This window comes from Brienomyrus brachyistius, chromosome 23 (assembly GCF_023856365.1).
Source record: "Brienomyrus brachyistius isolate T26 chromosome 23, BBRACH_0.4, whole genome shotgun sequence".
Classification (NCBI taxonomy): Eukaryota; Metazoa; Chordata; class Actinopteri; order Osteoglossiformes; family Mormyridae; genus Brienomyrus; species Brienomyrus brachyistius.
This window is the reverse complement of record NC_064555.1, coordinates 16,716,535-16,739,755: the sequence shown is the minus strand read 5'-3', so window position 1 is coordinate 16,739,755 and position 23,221 is coordinate 16,716,535. Positions and strand designations below refer to the sequence as shown.

Sequence of the window (23,221 nt, the reverse complement as noted above, 5' to 3'; positions counted from 1 at the left end):
GCCCTTCGGTTTCCTTAACTGCCTCTTACATACGGGTCCCAGCCTCACCACAGCCGGAAGGTCCCCTCCGACAAATGCGTACATAATGTGTTCATAATTCTAAGCATATAAACTTTATATCTTGCAATAGAATGGAGATGTGTTACTGCAAAGCAGGGGGGTCCTGGGAGTTGGCGGAGCAGACACCCGGCCCCCACATGGAAGCACGGATGATGAAGTGCGGCTCAAACGGAGAGCGGCGCCCGGAACACATTCACCTGCATCATCAATTGCCTAAAGGATGATTTTTCACGGTGATTTTGATTTATGAATTCAGTGAATGATGAAATACTTCACTGCAAATTATTTCCCCGTCTCATTGTCAGCCTGTTTCGGTACTTTTCACAATCGCACCATCTGGAACAAACAAACGTTGAGTAAATGGAAGTCTTAATAAAAAAAAAAAGTTTCTTCATAATTCTGAGATGAAAGTAACACTTTGTTCCCCCTCACAGTCATTACCGGGTGAGGCCACAGATGGCAGTAGAGAGCTCAGCGAAACACCTCCTCTAGCTACAGGACAGTCCCCCTGAGTCACTGCTCTGTATGAACTGTGACACGTGGACTCACAAGCAGGAGCTGCTCATCTTGGCATCTACCGTTCAATCTCATTGGCCAGTCTAAAATGCAGTGTACACCTGTCTAAACCCCATAAATGCAATTAACATGGCTGCGGCAGGTAGGATATCCACCTTACGTTGCAGATTTTTTTTTTTTCTTCTTTACACTCGGATTTGATTGGTTTACAGACAATAAATGAGAGCTAATTTAAAATACCAGATGGGATCTATAATCCACTACTAGCTAATTATCTTACGCACGAATGTGTGTGCGTGCGAGTGAGACACACGGGGGCTAATGTGCCCGTTCACAGCATCATATCAGACCTTCGGAAATCCTCATGAATGGTTGCAATGCCAGCCATCAGTTCTGAATCACCGCGCTATTTTTAGGCTACAGAAAGAGTTAGCACAGCATTTTAGTGGAGAGACTGAAGGAACATATTTCGGTAGCGCTTGACAAAATTTTCTAAGGAAAAAGGACAGGTGATACTGGTCCCACAAGGCCGCTTTTCTCACGCAGAACTGCAGAGGTGCAAAAGCACAGTGACAGGCATGGAAACTGTACTATACTCCTGGATCATGTTGGTTCCAGGCCCAAATCCGTAAAGTCTCCATTAAATACACCTCCCCCCAAAAGTAAAACAAAAAAATAGTACAAATGCTTTTGTTTTTTAGTACAACACGGTCCTAGCAGAATTTAGGGAGAGTCTAGCTTCTGTTTCTCTTTCTTATTCCAGTAAAGCGCGTGACTCTTTGCGATGCGTATGCGGAAGGATCACAAAAAACTTTGTGCTGAACTCCATCCATCCATCCATTTTCCAAACTGCTTATCCTACTGGGTCGCGGGGGGTCCGGAGCCTATCCCGGAAGCAATGGGCACAAGGCTGTGTGCTGAACTCATAACCAAGAAAGTGCAACAGGTGGCATCGCAGTTATGGAACTGAGCAACAAAAAGCGTCGAAGCGGGAGGAGTTGGGTGTCGCATGAATTATCGGAACTGAGCTACTTTGCCAGAACATCCAGTAATAATGAGGCTTAAAGCAGAGATGGATGGTCCAGGTGCAGAGAGTTAAAGTCCAGACCAAGATTTTCTTTCAACAAATCAGTTGAGCATAAAGAGTTTCACTTTCTGGACCTGAATTTCCCAGCTCTGGCTTATAGTGCAAGAAATGTAAACTGGCAGCATCTTCCGAGTGACTGAGCGCATCCAGTCCCCCAGCCTTATATTCTGGCATCTAGAATGAAACCCAGTATGCAAATCAAACTGCGCAGGTCCACATCAGTCCAGCTCACTGTCACACTTTATCTGAGATTATCGAGGGCGAAGCGTCTACCTCCAGCGCTGTATACAGCCAACAGGCTGCCTTCTGCATGGACGTATGCGGGTGGGGAGGGGGGAGACCGTTCACATTCGACACGGGGGAGAAGCTTAACCATTCTCATGGAACAACAGCCTAAGAAAATCACCCCCCCGCCCAGAAAAAGCCCAAGCAGCTGACAACGCAGTGGATAGGCGAAGATTTCAGTCTCTAATCTCCCGGCCATGGCTGGTACTTATGTGGACGTTTTTACACGTTAGCATTTTTATGACTTTCTTGTCTTAGCATACACCCCCCCGCCGGGGATGTGAAAGGCCAGCACTCATCCTTTTTGCAGCGTGCATTGTCTCAGAGAGGTGATGCGCTCGGCGCCAGCGAGGCCTGTGTTCATCGGGGGAGGGGCCCCTATCTCAGATAGACGTGACATTTACACAGACAATAGGCTTGCTAGCGCTGAGGCAATTAGCGCAGGGTTTGGGGGGGGGGGCACAGCAGCCATTTGCACGAGTTTGCACGGTTTGCATGCTGACATTTCACCATTCATCGCACCGCTAACTTCAGCCTTTAATAAAAAAAATAAAGATTCTAAAACACGGAGCGCGGCATAAAAAATGCCAACATTTAGAATGTGATGCACAAATAAAGTGAAACTGCTGCGTGTGGGAGGAAAAAAAAAACTATAGTTTAAGCAGCACTTCAGTGTTATACTTTGGGGGGGGGGGAGGGGGGGGGGGTTGAGTTGCCACCGAAGAGCTATTCAGGTATTGGGCCCGCATGGCTGTCCGTGTGCACAAGGGGGCGCTCCCAAATCACTGCAGACAGGCTGGCATAGACCAACTTATATACCTTGGTCGGTTACATACCATGCCCCTAAACAAAGTGTTAAAATATATGTTCTCAGAGCGTCTCTGCGCTAGCTGTAGATCACATGATTACATCCCGTTCTAAGCTACGGAACGACTGCATCGAAACCAGGAACAATTTACCGAATTTCCACTGAACAAAGAACCAACAAGAATGAGAACTTTTGACCAGTAGAAGATTAGATAGATTTTTGCAGAGGAGGATACAGAGATGTAGTGAGGTCACTCATGGCCTGAACTCTTCACGCATTCGTACTCATGCCTACAGAACTGACCAACCATGTCAATCAACATCCATAAAGGAGAGTTTTCCCCAGGCAGCCATGGAATTGAGCGTAGCGTCTGAATCCTGCAACAATAAATTTTCAATGTCATTCTTATCATGCTTAGAAGCCTTAAGGATCTAAGAAGAATGGAGACTATCGGCGGTACGAATCCCAGGGACCATCGGAATGCCGGATCAAAGGCAAGCTCTGTGCTTGAGGTCGGAACGTCAGACGCTCAAACCGCGGTTGATGGCGCTACTGTGCCAACATTCAACCTGCCCGTTAATCCAGATCCATTCCACTGATGGGTACAAACAAAGCTAACGGTAACGGCAACTGACAAAAAATAAATAATGTAACAATGATCCGTTTTTACTTGTTTTGATGCAAAAGCAAAACGTCAAAACATCCCCTACAACACTCAGAAAGGACGTGCCACACAGACCACAGGGAGTCTGCTTTATTTGTATCACATTACCGCCAAAACCATTATGTCCAGCTTTAACTCTGCTATATAAACAAAATCCCACGTCTTGCTGGGTCTCCGAGTCTCTCTCAGGGCCTACGAGAGTGCCATAATGACTTTCAGCATCTCGCAGCCAAAGACTGCAAATGGGCCACAATTTGAGGTGAAGGCACTGCTGGCTAAATTCCGAATTTACAGTTCACCGGTGTAAAACAGATTTAGATAAGGCTTTGGAAGGAGCACTTGAAGATTAGTGACACAAAGGCCACACGACATAAGGATGCTGGGAAATAATCTCCGATTTTGAAGGACCTCATCGTTCTGTCAAGTGCAGTCAAAATATCCTTGCCCCCCACAATAAAATTCATAATTTTACGTATTCAAGGACCCTTGTAAGGTGCCGGGCCCCCTGAATCTGCCTGCCCCTACTCCATGCCCGAGTGCGATTCTACTGAATCGAGCAGACACCACAGGCATTTACTACAATTAAAAGCTTTACATTTGAACTTGGGTCAGGTGTCATTACAGTAACCAGCACTGGCAGTCAAAGACACAGCCATGAGATTCTTCCATCACACATTCGGACCTCCGCCACTTAATCAGAAGACTATTGGCCCGTTACTGGCCGCGGGTTTGAGAAACTCAAGTAATCACTGAGGGAAAGACCAAACCAGACTGGTCAAGGCCTTTGCGGAGACGGACCGCCGCTATCGTTGGTACTAATGCTATCGTCAGTGTTATTAGCGGCAAATTGCTGAGCTGACGTTGTTATCCTGAGACCTCAGCATTCAAAGACGGACTTGAGAGCGGGTATGGAAAGGCTGTGTAGTAGCGCTCGCTCGGAGCAGGACGCCAGCCTCACTTGTCGGGGCGTTCAAGTGTGCCCAGACACAAAACAGCGGCTGCTGCCACTGTCTCCTACTAGCGAGGAAAGTCAGTGGAAACTACCGGCAACCACCACCTCCAACTTCACAGACAGGCAGCGCCAGGCTGGATCAGCGGTGGGTGCGATCCACGATCTCAAATGCGATCTTTCTTCCCGGTTTTGAAATGTTCTGTGGAGAACCCAAACTCAAACAAGCCTAAGGACTTATCTATTAGCACAATTTAAAACACAATGTTGCATTCAAGACACTGTTTTCAAAACGGCAATTAAATCCTGAGTTAAAGTTTATTTTAAATGTTAAACAAAGTTGCGTCGGATGCTTCCTTTTAAGGCGGTTGAATAGATTTGTCGTGTTATCTCTGGAAGTGCCAAAATGGCATAACCAAGTTTACAGAGAACTTTGCTTTGCTGTGTATGTAATGCTGAACACGCCTGATTTACACCAGGCGCGTCTGCGCATACGCAGCATTACACTTTGCTGTGTATGTAATGCTGCACACACCTGATTTACACCAGGCACGTCTGCGCATACGCAGCATTACACTTTGCTGTGTATTTTATGATGCCTGATTTGTACCCCTTCATTTCACGACCCAACCTGATCCTGTTAATATTTCTTTTCACTATTCAATTCAGTTCTAATTGTACAGCGCGTTTTCGCAACATTACATAGTCTCAAAGCGCTTTACATTACCCCTGCCCGGTGCCCCCAGAGACCAATCAAGAGGCAACAGAGGCAAGGAAACATTTTAAGGACTGGCTTGCTAGTAATGCCCACCAGCCCCAACTGGGATATTCGGCCAGATGTTGCGATTTGGGATAGTTTGTGTTCTTTGCCTGTCTGTCTAAGCCCTGCATAGCACCTGTGTTGGTATCTGTCTGCATGTTTATGGATCTCGTTAGTTACCCCAGTCATGGGGGGTGACTGTGCATGTCCCTTCAGTTCAGAGTGAACAAAACTATGAGTATATCAAAATACCATATCGCTGGACAGCAGCAATTTCAACCGATGGAAATCTAAACTAATATTTCAGATATGGGATGCTTAAGTAGGGGGCAGCACAGTGGTGCAGTGGTTAGCACTGTTGCCTCACACCTCTGGAAATAATACAGACTCCCTACGTGAAAGGCGTTCACATCAAGATTGTTACAGGATGTAAATTTAATTCTATTATTTTGTTCCCTTTTGCACACGGGGGGGATCCTACAAATGGCGAGGCTTAAGAGTGACTAATTGTTCTGCGTGGACCAGAAAGACCCTAAGAGTGATATCCGCAGCCAGATACTACAAATGTAATAGATGTACAAATCAGACAGGTGCTATGAATCACGTGGTTACACGTTGAATCCATGCATAGTTCACAAGCCAACAGAATGTCAGGTTATGTGTCTATCTGAAAAACATTTCAAAGTGAGCTACCAGCATGTTGGATGAGGAATTGTGCTAGGAAGTAGCCAACTGGGCAATAGTTGGGTACAGATATGCATTTTAACTGGTCATTGAAGTTTTATGTTTAGTTTGGAAGTATTAGTCGGAAGGCATAAAAAAAAAAATCATGATCATTATTATTCGCATGTAACATAGATCACAATATAAAATCATCAGATTGCTAGGATGAATTTACAGCAAACTCAGTTTGCAGGTTGGAGAAAATGTTTTCCAGGAAAGCAGTCTATCAGGCGAACTGGACGGGTTCATACAATGCCAGTATAACTCAACCCTCCCATACTCTGTCAGGACACAGAGAGCCACTTGTGTAACACTCCGCATCTCCCATGGCAAGACAGCTGCCAAGCAGCCAGACATGTCACAAGACAAGCCCCGCCCTCCTAGTGATGTCAAACACAAGCCCCGCCCTCCCACAATGCCAGCGACGTCAGACACATGCCCCGCCCTCCCACCACACCAATCATGTTGGACTCAAACCCCACCTACCCAACACACCAATGTCGTCAAACACAAGCCACACCCTTTCACCACACTAGTGATGACAAGCATTGCCCTGATGTGAAGTACGAGGGGTGTAACATACAATTTCAGTCATTTTAAGTTCTCCTCTGCTTTCATTTAATGTGCACTGAAAAGAACAGGTGATCCTATTAAATTAGCATATCCAATCTGTATCTGCCAGGCCATGTGTGTCTGTTATATTAAAGCACACATACGCAATGCTAAAGTGCTGTAGTTCATTTCATATGTCATATGCTAACTCTACAGTAACCTAGTTTATGACATGACAACAGCCATGTCAGGGTCAGGTAGATAGAGCACGGGGAGGCCAGGGAACATGGGCGAGGCAAAAACCCAGACGCACTCATGACCAATCAGACGCGCTTTGGATGCGGCTGGAGCCAGAGCGGGTGGGCAGGCGCTGACCCTGCAAGCAAGACGTCTGTTCAGACCCGCATACTGTAAAGGTGCTTCCTGTCAAAAGAGTTCAAAGAGAAACTAAATGCATCACTTAGTGTTTTCTTCGGCGAGCCGGGGGAATTCGCCCAGGCCCCCAGCTCAAATGGAATATCCAATAAATATAAAGCGAATCCTCATCGGGCCGAATCAAAGAGCTGGCAAGGACCGCTGACTGCTGCCCAAACACGTTTAATTGTGACTGTAAGCAGAGGGCCGCTCCGTCCAGCTCAAGGGGGGGGGGGGGGGGGGGCAGATGAAAGAGGCCCCCGCATTAACCCTGGGAAGATGTCTTTTTAATTTTTTGATTCACCCTTCCCCCCATCACCCCCCCATTTCCTGAGAAATAGCACAGGGGGCTAATTATCTGGAGGGGTTTTAGTGGAACAGAGTGGAGGCAGATTTAAAGACTGACGTCGGAGGACGACATGGGAGGAGGAGATGTTTGGGGAGGGGTGACTCGTTTCCACAGCCCCCCCGCCCCCCAGGACGGCAGGCCGCTGGGCATGCTGGGAGCTATAAATACTGCTCCATATTATGAGTTTGTTTTATTCCCGTTGCCATGACGAGGCTTCCCCGCATGTTTACAGAACCTGCCGTTGTAAATTAAAACGGTCTTAACAACACTTTAGCCAGAAGTTATGAGTGGTGGCAGCCCAGAGGTGGAGGGGGCCACGCGACCCAGGACCTCCAGAAATGTACCCCCCCCACCCCACCCTACCATATACAACTGGCAGCTACATGTGAATAGGAGTAGCCAGATAGATGGGTGTGAGGTGAGGGAAGCGAATGCGACCTCACTTGCAATAGGTTTGATGCCTACAACAAGCTCCCCAAGTAACAAGCAGGAGAGCAGGTCACTCCCAGTCCTGCCCCTGCACTGTAAACCGGCAGTAGAAGCTTGTTTTCTCCCATCCAACTTGAAATATTCAGTGGCAGAAGGTTTCAATCAATTTGAGAGCTGTGGATATGATGAGGTGATGTGCCTGTGATCAGAAGGTCACTGGTTTCAACCCAAGGGTCAGTAGGTATCACCGTTGGGCCCTGAGCAAGGCCCTCAACCTCCAAGGCGTCTAGGGACCATCTGATCCTGTGTCTAATAAATAGAGTAAAACGTAAATGCGAAATCAATGTTCTGTTCCCGATTCCCCATGTCTGTTAGGAGCCGTGCAGTGGAGCGTGACGCAGTGCGATGCAGTGAGATACCTGACCACTGTGAAGGAGGCCTCAGAGCCGAGAGCACAGGTTGCAATGGGGATTTAAGCACACGCTGAGCGAGCTGACCCGTGCAGAGCAGAGTGCCGTCGCTGTGCGGCATCTGTACTCGCACTCTCCACCCCCGAGCGGGTGACAAATGCAGTGTTATGGTTCCGCTGCTGCAGGGTTTGTCCTGTAGACTGACGAGCGAAGCAAGCTGGTCAGTCTCAGAACACAGACGGTCTGTGGCAGCCCGGGAGGCGTCCCAAGGCTACCGTCAGAGCCAGTGCCTGACTTCCAGGAGCAGAGCTGCTAAAGAAACACTCCAGATCGCGAGCCGAACGCGAGCAGCGTCCAGCTGAGTGCGCTAAAAGCAATCGGCTTCCCGACATGCTGGGGAACAGGACTTCCATTAAGATGCAGGTGCTCACTGATAAACGGGAGTGGAGTATCGATTCATTTTTATATGGACTTAACTCTTAGGGTGAACAAGTGTCTGCCTGGTAACTGAGAAGCAGCTGTGACAGGGGGGATCACACGGCTCACTAAGAGTTCATGCTCGTACACTGACACCAGAGTCCTTGTGAAACAGCTTTTCAATCATCCAGACAGCAGGTGGGGCAGTGAGTAAGGCGCTGTAAACAGATTCACACCAGAGAGCTTTGGAAGGTCACGGCTACTGTGCACACACAGACACACACAAGCACAAGCACACACTCAGCCCAGCAGGAGGTGACGTCTTTCTGTGCCGTACTTGTATATAATACAGCGTTAATACATGGGATCCCCAAACCCTTTGTATACCTTTCCTCTCCCCGGGTGACATCTGAAAGCTATCCGTTGTCTGCGAGAACATAACATGTTTTCCGCAGAAACTTGGGTGGGGGAGCTGCATTACTGGCAGAACTGACGCTGCTGGCCGTCACACCCTAACCCTGCAAGAAAAGGAACCAGGCATCCAACTAGACCCCCACCTCGCTAAAAGGAATCAGACCTCCGACTGGACCCGTGCCCCGCTAAAGGAACTGGACCTCTGGCCCGCTAAAGGAATCAGACTTCCGGCCGGACCTGTTCCCCGCCAAAGAAACTTGACCTCTGACTGGACCAGCATCCCACTAATGGAACGAGGCCTCTGACTGGACCTGTGCCCTGCTAAAGGAATCAGACCTCCGACCGGACCTGTGCTCTGGTAAAGGAACCGGACCTCCGGCCGGACCCCTGCCCCGCTAAAGGAATCAGACTTCTGGCCGGACCTGTTCCCAGCCAAAGAAACTTGACCTCTGACTGGACCCGCATCCCACTAATGGAACGAGGCCTCTGACTGGACCTGTGACCTGGTAAAGGAACCGGACCTCTGGCTGGACCTGCGCCCTGGTAAAGGAACCGGACCTCTGGCTGGACCTGCGCCCTGGTAAAGGAACCGGACCTCTGGCCGTGCCTGCGCCCTGGTAAAGGAACCGGACCTCTGGCTGGACCTGCGCCTTGGTAAAGGAACCGGACCTCTGGCCGTGCCTGCGCCCTGGTAAAGGAACCGGACCTCTGGTCGGGCCTGCGCCCTGGTAAGAGAACCAGGCCCCTGACCGGATCCGCGCCCTGCGAAAGGAACCCAACCTCCAATCAAACACTGACACGTGTTCCACTGAAGGAACCAGGCCTCTGACTGGACCCATTCTCTGCTACAGGAACCAGACTTCTAAACGGAACCCTGCGCCTCCGGCTGGACTAGCGCATTGCTGAAGGAAGCAGCCATGCTAAAAGATCCGGGCCTCTGGCCGGATCTGTGCCCCGCTAAAGGAACTGGGCCTCTGACCAGACCCACACCCCCCTGAAGCAGCTGCAGTAGGAGCAACAGCTGGTAAATCAGTGAGAAAGACAACTAACCAGCACTATAAATAATTCTTACTGCAGGCTATGCATGTTACTTGTCAGGAAAAAAAAATATGACAAATAACCATGAAATAATGGAAGTACTGTAGCATAACCCACACAGGTACTACGGGCCGGTTAGCGGTTAGCCCTCTAGGGCTGGGAGCAATACAGAAGCATTTATCAGTAATTATAAACCAGCTGGCTTGTATGCGGAGCTACATCCTTCACCTTTCAGGGCAGTCTGGCTTCGTTGATTCCCCACCAGTTCCAAGAAGCTAAGGGGGAACAGCACTGAAAACGAGGCCTTTTCTGCGGGGCGGACACCTGGACCCGGCCCGAGACCAGCTCCTGGGTGACCACACTGCTCCGTAGGCCTAAAATAAAAATACCCACAGCATATCCGCTGTGCCCAGAGGAATGGTATTTCTGGACTGGCTTGGCTGGAACAACAGGAGATGTACAGAGATTAGTGCTGATTGGAGCAGAGACAGCAGCCAATGGTGCTGACCTAACCGCGCTCTCCCATAATGCAACAGGAGCAGCCCTCCTACCCCTATATAATCCATCCTACATCTAAATCAGATTTTACTACAGTTACATTTTAGCTATCAAACATTAACTCCATTACATTGCTCCTACATTTGTAGATTGTGCTACCTCCAGATCTAGGAGTGGTATTTCAGGATCTTTGTCCTCAAACAGGTCAGATAGGTGCCCATATTTACCCCTTCTCTGTCAGTGCATTGCCCCATAGTTTCAGATTTGACCACCCCCTCCGCAGTGTGGCACGACTTCTGCCCCTGACCATCTCTGACAGGAGAACTGCTTGGGCGGGGCAAATGAGACTCTCTCCTCCTCCTCCCCGTGGATCAGAGTCGTTTTTGTAGGATGAGCAGATGGAAAGGTGAGCGCGGAGCACGTGGCCCCCATTCCCGAAACCCTAGCCTCGCTCGCCCCGTCCTGTGAGACGGACAGGCTCAAGGGACAAGTTTCTGCACAGGAAGGGGAAATGAATACACCTTCAACCCCCCTCCACCCCTACTCCACCTCCCAACTCTGTCTCCAGCCTTGTCTGTCCCTAGCAAAAATACTCTTTCCCCACCCTGGATGATATGGAAACTTAAAACAAATGTCAAGACAATGGCAGGGTCCCGTCACAGCTGCTGGACACTGATGTGAAAGGGTGGGGAAAATGCTGTTAAAATGGCTCATTCTTGGTAAAAGCAGCCCCAAGGGGAACCCCAGGAGACACAGGTAGGTAAAGCCCAAGCCAGAGGGAAAAGAGCGGGTGAGAAGCCGCAGCCCCTGGCCTGCTTGAAGCTTGTCTGCTTTTTGTTGAGGTGCAGCCTGATTACAGTGACAGCAGTCTAATCATCTGGCCGATTTGATACAAGATCTGCAATCCTCTGAAATTCCCCACAAGATGAGAGGGGAAAAGATAGCAGAATGCCCTGACCCCTCCCCCTGTTAGCAAGACATGACCCAGGCACTTAAGCAGAGTGGATGAAAGGATCTAGAGAATGCCTTCCCTTTAACATGCATCTATCCCTTTAACTCAGACACCCCCCCCCCCCCAGGTTCTGTTCTGATTGGCTAGTCGCAGAGGACTCTTCATTTTTAAAGGGATGCCACGTCACACTCTATGGGTGTGTTCCAAATTGCATGCTCACACAGCAGGTACAGAATACAGTCAGAAATGTACTTCTCAACCATTAATGAAATACAAAACGTACGGAAGCATCAGCACAGTATGCATGTACACACTGACACAGAGATCGCTGGATCAGACTCGACCAAATGCTTACCAGTGATGCAACTCTTCCCCCACAAATAAATAATCAACTAAATATAACTGGGTATAGTTTCCTACTTAAATTTGCGGGATTCCATGGTGTTCATCAGTTGTACCCTTCAGAATTGCATAGAATGTAATACGCCGCCCTGGTACCGTCCACCCACCGTCCATACTGAGGATTCGGACATACTTTACATACTTCACTTTACATACTATATTTCACCCACCACACGCAAACAAGTATGTGATTTGGAATGCACCCTATAGTTAATGTGAAATAGTGAAATAGATTACATCACGTTAAATGAGCCAGACAGACACCCAAACACATGGCAGGTGCCGCAATGGACATTTTCCCAAAGAACAGCAAGGCTGAATATCACCCAGACACCCAGGTGACAGTGACATCATGCTGAAATCCACGACTGCGCCGACTTCCTTGCCAGCTCCAGGAAGCAGCCAGCGGTATCAGCCAATGATTGGCGGGCGGCCAAAATCTATGTGCCACCAGGACTCCTTGTAAAAAGTATAGTGGGACACTCCCTCCCCCTCCAAAAAAAAAAAAAAGAACATTTGCGGCTCAGCACAGAGTACAGGACCTTAATTTAGCATCTCTCCCCACTAAACCGCCCTGTCTGTTGCCACACACCTGTAATTAGCCCTTACAGTCTTTGGATTTAAGCAGCCGCTATAATCAGCAGCGACACACACACACACACAGGGGCCAAAGGCTCCGTTTCCCCACGTGTTTTTGTTGATGGCCACAAAGAAAAGCATTGTGGGACCGCTCTGATCGTCTGCCGGCATCTATAAATAATATGGGTTTAAGCTCTCTAGAATAAACAACCTCAGTTTTAGCCCTAGTGTAGCAGTTGCTCCATAAAAGGTTAAAATGTGAGATTCTCTGCCCTACAATATCATTTCTGCACTGACGCACGTGAGCAAATAAGCAAATTTTCCCGGTTTAAACCCACAACACAAACATGACTCCGATTAGCTCATCCATGTCCGGCTTGCAAGTTCAAGGAAAGTGACAGTAGGGGGATGAGGGTCTGATTAGAGTTTAGCTAGTCTGGCATTGCCATGGGCGCTAAGGATTGTGGGTATGGCTGACATGCTGACCTCCAGGCCACAACAACAGCTGAAGGGGGGAGGTGGGCCCACTTCTGTCCACAGACTTTGATTGGGAATAAATTTCTTTAAAAGCACGATGCATTATTAACCACTGATAAGATTACGGCCAAAATGCGAATGGGCTTTCGCACACCATTCCCCCCTGCACGCATGTGCTCGTGTTCACTTCATCACTCCCACCCCCGGTATCTCTCGCCGGCACACAGCAGCTCCTCTAGAATCCGTTGGCATGTTCTCTCCTCCAGCTCCAGAAGACGGAGATTTCAGCTCCATTTGTCAGAGCTGCTACTGTCCCCGAGCAGCTCCTGCTGCTGAGAATCGCCTAACTAAGCATTTTATCCGCCTCGCTGTGTGCCCATGCAGCCCTCCGATTCTGCAAAAAAAGTCACGCTGCTTATTAGCAGAAGCAACAAAAACTAATAAAGAGGAAATAAAAGATTTACAGCAGCGCCGCCGTGGTTCAGGAGACGCAGGTCCTGCTGCAGCTTCGCCGTCGCTCGTCTTGCCAGTCCATGCTGCTGTCCTGCCCCGCGGTCACCTTCTCCCCCCACGCCTCCCTGATCAAAGCTCTCCGGAAGCCCCCAACCCCCTGCCTAAGCAGGGGCCCCTGTCTGCCAGGCCTCCACAGGCTCAGCGCTGGCTGTTCATTGCCTCTCAGATCCCGCCACCGCAGCCACATCTGGTCGGGCTGCGGTTCCAGGAGACTGAAATCTCACACTTAATGAACAATTACAGTTAACCGGCTTCTCATGGCACCCACTAGCGTTCCTTATCCCCGAACCATCATAAAATCCAAGTGTTGCAGTCTCCGTCTTGGGCAGATGGCTGGGGAAGTTGTTCTAGGTCCAGGGGGGTGGGTGGAGGAGAGGGCCCAGGTGGGAGGGGCTGGGTACCAAGAGGAGCCCAGCTGTAGTAATTTTGTCCTGGCACTTACGTGCGGTGAGCCTGCCCCGTTACATGATACATAAATCCAGTTATAAACTTAACAATACTTTTTGTAAAGCATGGTTTTTTTGTTATAAGCTAAAATACAGGGAAAGGGACAAAATGTGCATCCAGGGCAAGGGCCAGGTTCCAGGAAAGTCTCCACGGTTTGCACTGGCAAGTAATGGGTCACTGGCAATGAAACAATGAAAGTTGTTCACTCAGCAGTACGTGCGAGCGAAGCGGCCGTTTCACGTGCGAGCGAAGCGGCCGTTTCACGTGCGAGCGAAGCGGCCGTTTCACGTGCGAGCGAAGCGGCCGTTTCACGTGCGAGCGAAGCGGCCGTTTCACGTGCTGTATCCAGCAGGAAGCAGTTGAGCAGCTTAGGGAGTTACAGCAACGCCGTCCCTGGGGCCCGGACACACTGCCATCGGGTCACAGCGTCACAGCTGGGGGAGCCATGCGATTTTCTATATGCGGAGTAAGTTGAAACTTTAAGGGAGGGGGTCAAGGGTCAAATACTGGATATGCCTTAAACTGCAGACCCAAAGCACACCCCACTGACCCAAGCATGACACAAGCACTTTGCAGGCATACACGATAGCTCGTGCCATAATTGCACGTTCATTGTTCGAGTTGGAGGGGGAGCCGAAAGTAGAGGGTATGAAAAAGACACTCAGCGTTACCCGCTGACAGCGTAACACTGCGAACCCAAAGGCCTGGCTTGTGCAGCCGTGTTTTGATTGCGGTACGATGCCGGCGTGATGCCGGGGAGAAAGGGCGTGACAACGAGAGTTGCTGAATGTGAATTTGTGGGTTTGTGTTTGAGAAATGCTGCAGTAATCATACAACTATGTCAATAAAACACTATTTCGGTGGAACTGAACTGGAGAAGTTTCTAGACTGGAAAATTTAATGAAGGAGTGCCCAACGAATTTCATGAAGGGCAACGGTGAGTGGGTGGCTGAGGAAGGGGGCTTGCGGAACGCACGGCACCATTCATCGGAAAACAATTCATACTGATGAGTGTCAATAGAGGAGAGGCACAGTGGTGCAGTGGTTAGCAGAGTAATCTCACACCTCTGGGACCCGGGTCCGAGTCTCCACCAGAGTTCCACGTGGGGTTTCCACTGGGTTCTGTGGATTCCCCCAAGTCCAAGAACATGTTGAAGCTGTTTAGAGTTGGCAAATTTCCCATGGGGGGGTGGGGGGTGGGGTGGGTGTGTGTGCTCCCTGTAATGGGTTGCTACCCAATACTGGGTTGTTCCCTGCCTTAGCCTCCAGGATACCCCCCCATGACCCTGAATAGGATAAGCAATTATAGAAAATGGATGGATGGAGTATCAAAATAGCGGGTTTCCCATGTAACCTATGAGGCTGAAGACCTAATTAACCAATCAGGGGCTACTAACATGCTGTGACAACCCACTGGTGCCTCCTGTGTGGACACAGACTTCTGATCTTTTGGTGACATCAGACATGTTCACCTGAAACCCACAATCCTTGGAAGTGCTGCGAGGACTCTGTGGCCATTTTGAGAAGGTTGCTGGTTTAAATCCCATTGCCGGCAGAGCTATTTCACCACTGGACCCTTGAGCGAGACTCTGACCCCCCCCGACTTACTCTAGGGCAGCGTTTCCCAGTCCAGTCCACGGACAGTCCATCCCAGCTCCCAACAAAAATGTGGACAGTCTGGCACAGAGCTGGGTTTGGCTCACCTTGCATTCTCAAAAACAACTGGACATCACTTTGGCGATGGGAAAAAAAAAAACCCATCTGATAAATAAAATGTAAAAATTCTGAGTTTATCCTCCACTATGAAATAACTATATTAACCAAAGTAAATAATACTCCTTTCTATCCGTTTGCTGTAAAAACAATGTAGTGTTACTTCGTGTTCCGCTACGAGTCGTCTGACAGAATCCTTCATTCTTATGAATGGATTCTTGGAACATTCCACAGCCTCAGTCATTCTCCTCTCCACACTTTCACAGCAGCCGTTAAACTACGACAACTGGATTGGCCTGATCACATGACAGCGTCACTCCAAGTGGAGCAGCCAGGCCTAGTTTGCACTAGTTTTTTACCTCTGGTTTCCAGAGAGTCTCCTACACTCATTCCTGTTCATTGACTGAGAGACAGAGAGAGAGAGAGAGACAGAGAGAGAGAGAGAGAGACAGACAGACAGAGAGAGACAGACAGAGAGAGACAGACAGAGAGAGACAGACAGAGAGAGACAGACAGAGAGAGACAGACAGAGAGAGACAGACAGAGAGAGACAGACAGAGAGAGACAGGGCCCAGGCAATGCTCAGAAACTCTATAAAAGGTCACCCAAAGGCAGGCTGCCAGCATAATGACGTCATTAGGATCCCCTTTGGATCTGAAGCATTATATTGAGCTCCTAATAGTTAAGAGTTTCTTTTGAGGATCTGGTCTGATGAGAACCATATTTAGGGCAGGAGTGGGCAGCATGAACTTTTCTCTGGATCGGCAAGAGCTTTGAAAGCGTTTGTATCCCAACTCAGCCAAACAGAAGCTTTAAAATACAAGGTAGCAAACTTGGACAAACTAAAAGATTGAGATTTGCAAACGCTCATGTGCTCAGACTGAGTGTCTGGCAATAAAAATCACAGGATTATAGACACCTCCCCCTCCCGCCATTTCCACTCTGAGAAACAGACGGCTTCTGAATCTGTTAAGGTAAATGAGGGAGAAGAGACACCCTGCATGGTACCGATAAGCGGACCGCGGGCGCAGAACCACGACCTGCTGTATACGAGGCTGCCAGCTCTCCTCCCTCTGACTGCTTAATAATATTTTGCATATGACAACAGATCACATGGATACACTGGACTGGAATGTGACCAATCATCCAAAGACCTAAAAACAAATAAAAATGCCACCCGTCTGTAATTTAAGCCACACTATGCAATTTTATGATTAATGCAGAGTACTAGGAAAAAACCAGTACGCTTAAAATACGGGCAGCGACCAGGAAAACAGGCTACACTCCCCCAAGCCATAAAATACAACTTCAGTGAGTTCGACGCCGGCTAATGTTACACACACATTTTCAGTGAATAAACCCCTCTGATGCCACCACACGGAGGGCGAGTGAGATCGAGCAGATGCGTCGTAGCCAGAGTTTCTTAAACATAGCTGACAGGTTACCAGTGTTCAACAACAAATTCCAGTCCGTCGTGGTATTCCACAATACTACTTCAAAAACTGTTGCATTCACCAAATTTTTCAGGAACACAAAGTACAATTACGGAGCTGAAATGAAAAAAAGGCAACTAAATATATCGAAGGGCCGGCTTTTAAAGGATGCGTCGCTTCTGCTTTTTGCTCCGTGTCAAAATTGGAAGCCTTCATTGAAATGTACCACCTTTCTGCTTAGCGCCTTATAATCACCAAACGCCAAAGCCGCACATTACAGACCACACTCATTCACCTCGGCGCGGCGGAATGTGCATAACGGTTTGTGACTGAGAGCATCAATTACGGGCTGTCACATGGGCGAAATCGGGAGCAGGGACCTGGAACAAGACTGAGAAGATCTGTGGACATTAGTAAATGCACGATGCCTTAGGTCTATCTCACGCTGCAATATTTCTTTGGGAACCTTGAAACAGGTGTGCTGATGGAGGCTCATTAAAATTACTCTACAGAGTGTTACACAGACAGTGACGGTGCACCTATTGTATTACAAATTTGGCCCATGGAGAACATTCATTACATTACAGTATATGGAGGAGGAAGAACAGTTGATTTAGTAGGAAAAGGTTGCGTGAAAGACGCTCAAGGCAGAGCGGTGAAAGGAAACGCGCAACTCGGAGAGGGTGAGAAGTGCTGGGGGCAGGAGCGAGCGGATGGGAAGAGCCGCGGGTCTAAGGCGGGCGCACGGAAAGGGACGGAAACATGACGGCCGCTTCAGCATTCGCACGAGGGAAACACACGCAAGCGCTGACGCACACCAGAGCATCAAGTCACATAAGGGCTGCGACTAGGCGTGGGACAGGGATCCAGGCTCGAGGCATTTTCTAAGGTGGACGAAAACTAAATCTTAAGTGCCCACAAACTGATTAGGATGCGAGAGGAGGACTCGTCATCAGACTACCCACACGGCTGATCCCACAGGCCCCTCCCTGCTAGCCGTCAGGACATAATTTAGCTGTGGGCTCTTTCCGAGACATTTACACCGTCACGTCATATATGGAGTCCATAACCTCCACCCTCATCCATCAGGAGGCAAAAAGCAGCTTGCAAAACAAAGTAATATCCAAACCCCCCTTTTCTCCATCTATCCAAATTTAAGAGGATTGTACTCTAGAAATCACAACCATTATTCCGAACACATTTGTAGATCCAACAGTTTAAAGTTACATCACTTTGCCTTTTCACAGCTGAGTTTTTCCACTGTTTACACTGCCTACACTGAAAAATGCCTACATTTGCACTTTACCCACCATAGTGCATGCTGATGAACAGCATCTCCTAACATACAGCACAGGGGGTGAGAAGCGAGTCCTACAATCATTAACCCAAAGTTCCTGCTACCACAACAAATGTATAGGAGGAGCCTAAACACAGGCTACAGCTGTTCTCAGAACTTCCTGAAGTATCTGAGCAGCCACTTGACACTTAACACCCATATTAATCAATGCAGGCCGCTTTGGAAATTGAATTTTGGCATTTTCACTTACTCCAAATAGTGGGGCGGATTTATTATTTATACAAAATAAGAACTGAATGATGGACTTGTTTTTAACAGAGAATGCACGTTTAAAAATGGCATTTTTACTTAGGCAGACAATACAATACACCGTTTTACATACGCTATAAGGAGAGGGGGGTGCTGTTTTATTATGGAGGACGGTGGGCTATTCGATGACACCTCCAGCCCCTTTCAGACCCTCTAACACAGAGAAGTACAGACAAAGTGCCAGACATTGACTCTGGATAAGTGCAAAAAAAACTGCCTAAAATAGACTACTAACCGAACCGACACAAAAATCAGATGTTTTTTTTAAACCAATAACCCAGGCTTACATATTCATCCATTTTCCAACCTATCCTACTGGGTCGAGGAGGGTCCGGAGCCTATCCCGGAAGCAATGGGCACGAGGCAGGGAACAACCCAGGATGGGGGGCCAGCCCATCGCAGGGCATACTCACATACCATTCACTCTCACACGCACACCTACGTTTAGCAATTACACAATTTAGCAACTCCAATTAGCCTCAACATGTTTTTTGGACTGTGGGGGGAAACCGGAGCACCCGGAGGAAACCCCACGACGACATGGGGAGAACATGCAAACTCCACACACATGTAACCCAGGCGGAGACTCGAACCCGGGTCCCAGAGGTGTGAGGTAACAGTGCTAACCATAGTCGCTGTTCTCGGTTCCTAAACATCCATGCACGATCCGAAACTGCACTTTTTCTGCATTTTGAGTTGTTTGACTCACATAGGCTATTCTTCAGTGCGACAGTTAAGCGATTCTCTATTTTATTATAAACTGCTTCGGTATTCTCGAACATATAAACATATTTTAACTATACATGTCATTGTCCCTGCCTTTGCACACGCCCGCATTTTGCGTCGCAGCCGCCGTGCGCGTTATCTGTCCAGCATGAGCGGAATCTGAAGACCGAAGCGAAGCGTTCAGGCCAGTTGTCAAACCTATTCAAAGGTTGCCTGCACTTCAGCGGAGTCGCCGGGTCGCGGCTTAAGCCCCCGATCTCCAGAAGCAGCCCGGTCCTGGGTGACGCGCTCAGGCGTCAAAAATGTCAGGGTTTAACACGTTTAACGCGCGTCCGAGAAGTTGCGGGGCGGCGGATAATTTCCGCAAGTGTCATTTTGTCCCGCAAAATCACTTTTTTTTTTCCATACAAAAAGTCATGGGCTACCGCTAGCTTCCGGGGCTGTTCCCAGCAATATTTTTATGGGAGGCCGCTTTAAAGTCTCCATGCGCCGGATGCTTTAACTTTGGGAAAGATCTCGCATACATCACCCTCTGCTTTGGCACTGTAAAGGTCTGTCTTCCAGGTGCATGAAGATGAATGGTGCCGGCGGTGATCGCACTCACATGAACGCGTGGTAGACGAAGGCCCATCCCCGCGGCCGCTCCAGCACGTTGTACAGGTAGTTCTGCAACTTTCTGCAGCGCTTGCTGGAGGCGGACGCGCTCGTCCGGGGTCCGGGCGGCCCCGGCAGCGGGGTTCCCAACAGCCCGGTCCGCTGGCATGGGTGTCCGCGCTCCGGGGTGGACGGCTCGCTGCGCTCCGTGTGGACGGCAGTCAGGGCGACAAACTCAACCTGCCTCTCGTCGCCGGGGGCCGGCGGAGCAAGCATCCTGAGACCGCCGTTATTGGACGGGCTGACCGACATCGCCAGCGTCAATAAAGATAATAATCTCCCAATTAAACGCAGCAAACGAACTGTTAAAGTTTTTTGTCATACGTCTCCACGTACTTTAATGAACACGACTTTTCATCCTTAACCCTGAAATACCAATAACGGCGACCGGCGGTCCTCAAGTTTTGCAAACCATCACTTAAAACTACCTTAAAAACACTTCGCTTCCCTGATTAAAATCAAACAGCGCTGCATTAAAGTGGCGTCTAAAATGCCCTTCGACACGCATCTTACAAAGCGTTTTCTTCCTCACGGCATTCTTCTAATCTTGTTTAATTAAACACTGTTACCTTAGAAAGTAAAGTTGCATTCGGTAGTTTAATTGATCTCAGTACCGCAGCAAGTGTTCTCCTAATTTATATCAATTCAGCAAAATAACTGGCAACATTTCCGTTTAATAATAACAGCGATAACTCGCGGAACGAAAACATGCGCGTCGACTAGGCTGCAGCAAAAAAAAAAGCTTCTTAAAGTTATATGGCTGTATTTGTAGTGGAAATTCAGAAGCACTTCACTGTCACTCAAGTCAGTTTTTTTCCCACGGCGTCCCGTAATTAATCCAGCGCCGCGTTTCTCTGCTGCCTCCTCCGACGCCCTTGGCTGACCCGGATCTCCGAGGGAGAAGCAGTGGAGTCCTTCAGATGATCGGGTTCGGAGCAGATCTGAACTTGGATGAGAGCCCCGAGGAGGGCAGCCGAGCGGCGGCACCGTGCGGGCACAGCGCGTCTGGCAAAGTGCGCGTACCGACCAGAAACAGCGCGACTCTGGAGACAAGCGGCGTGCGCTCCTCGGAAAAAAGAAAAGGCGCAGAGGAGGGACAGGGGAAGTAAAGGGGAGGAGAATAGCTTCTTTTCGCTAACTTTGTCTGATGCGTTTGTTTCCCCCCTTTTTTAATAAGGGATCTCTTCAACAGATATATTTTATGACGATAAAGAATAAAATTCAAAATTCTACTTTCATCCCTGGCTGTAAGGATTTGCCTTGTTTATATCATAAGAAGGGATTTAACCTCAATGGTCGAACGATTAGTCGGGAAAATGGGAAACTGGACAACCCTCAAGTAAAATCACATCATGTTTAGCACGTTTGTATGGGTGTGCATTAAAAAAAAACTTTAGGCATTAATTTCTTTGCAACGCATTGATAAACACTACTCATGTCAAGTTAGTCAACTAATGGAAATATTTTAACTTCTGTTAAAGGATGTATCATTCTGTATACATCCTTCCAATGTATGAACAATTTAACTGCATATGTTGTCCCACCCATCAATCAAGTGTTACTTAGTTTGGAGGTAACACCCAGCCTGGCACTTCCTGTCACCCCACAGGGGAAACGGCCGGAGGACAGAAGGGGGCAACGCCAGACCAAGAAAGTCTAACATGCATAAGATTTTCCATAAACCAAAGTGCAGGAGAATCCGAGGAGCTGGAATATGCACTGACTAGTGAGGAACAAATCTACCGCATTACATAACACAGACAGGACCTCACTCATTCTTGCACAACTGTAGCAATTACCACAGTGACAGGGTGAAGCACAGCAGCATTAAGCTTTGGCCAAAGCACTGATGGCAGTCAACAGGTGGACAAGGTCAGAGACAGGCACACATGCGGCGCAACTCGCATGCACAGATGCAGGCACGTAGATCTACACACACGCTAAAGCACACTTGGACACATAAATTAACACCCTTACAGATGAAGAAACACCCAGAAAATTAATGAAGACATCACTCGCTTGTCGCATTCCTCGCCAGCTTCCAGTTCTCCTCCTAACATGCAGAGGCTAAGCATAACATGCTTAGTACAACTCTGAGACATGTGATATAGTCACCCGCTGGGCACAGCATTTTACCCGTGGTCAGTCAGTCTCCCTACACCCTGCTTCGGATCAGACCTCCTCGGTGGGACGTTCTGTGAATATAAAAATAGCCTAACACTCAGACCCCAGCTTATTGTTCCTGCACTTTGGTTGCACTTTGTAATGGCTGTTCCAAGACGCTGTTTATCTTCTTCTTTTTTAATTTTTAAAAATAAACTTAGCCTTCCATGCTTCGTTCGGATTCAGCTTAATGAAAACATCAGACGAGTAGAATCTAGAAAGTTAAGGATCCTAAGACCTTATCGCTGCTCGGCTGAGATTCCTCTGATGGGACATTTGTAGCTGTTGGCAGAAGCCGAAATGGCAAAACCACTTTCCCCATTAGCTGAGCTCACGTCTTCACTGCAGAGTTTTGGGATTTATGTGATTGCTGTGAGTTCAGCCTTATCCAGCATGTCTTTGATTGGCCTAAATATACATCTAATTTACATTCCAGTTATTATTGTCATTGACCGTAACGTCACATCGCTTTTCAAAACAATCCCGGGTCGCGATCAAAGGACTCGAATGCCGGACTGCAGTCTGCAAGCCAAAACACGATGTAATCCAGACTGTATGTTTCAACCCCCCTCCCCCCAGATCAGTGAAATGTCCTGTGGGGAAACCCCCCCCCCCCCCATTGGTAATATTTACCAAGGCAAAATCTCCCATAGCACAGCTTGGGTTTGTGTGCCTGATGAAATTCACAGCTCAGAGAAAAATAATTAAGTACCCCTGGTCTGTATGCTGTTAATTACAAATAAAAGCAGCCCCTACATGCTGTGATAATTAAGGCTATATGCAGATATGACTGTGACTGAGACATACAACAAATCGATATAGGAAGGTGACTGTATGGGCCTGCTGTGAAAGCTGGCCATATCCTCCAGTCGCAGTGAGTGAGCCATTTTAACCGCATCATTTCAAGCAGGGCTATTCAACTCTGGATCTGGATTCCAAACCCAGTGTCTTCAACTCTCCCAGGTAGCTAGTTTAATAATTACTGATTCTGATTGGCCGGAGGCTTCACACCTGGCTGGAAAATCAGCACTGCTCGGACCTTGAGGACTGCGAGCTGCATAGCCCTGTGTCAAATGTGTTAAAAGCCACATTAATGCATCTTAAGTCCCAGTGACTATCAAAGAAACTGTTTCTTCATTTCTACCTGTTTGTAGCCAAGTTTCGTAAAGAACCCCAATCAGTG

General features: G+C 48.4%; 1 protein-coding gene across 2 annotated transcripts in view; it reads right to left on the bottom strand.

The window, feature by feature from the left end:
* LOC125719376 (potassium voltage-gated channel subfamily KQT member 4-like) overlaps positions 1-21,109 on the bottom strand; it is a 47,051-nt gene extending 25,942 nt beyond the window's left edge. The window contains exon 1 of one of the 2 annotated variants that reach the window (XM_048994081.1): positions 19,826-21,109. In XM_048994081.1, coding sequence (XP_048850038.1) covers positions 19,826-20,127 — 302 coding nt within the window. In that variant the 5' untranslated portion in view covers positions 20,128-21,109. The remainder of the gene's footprint in view (positions 1-19,825) is intronic. The other variant, XM_048994082.1, reaches the window with a different exon arrangement.
* Positions 21,110-23,221: the final 2,112 nt, after the last annotated feature.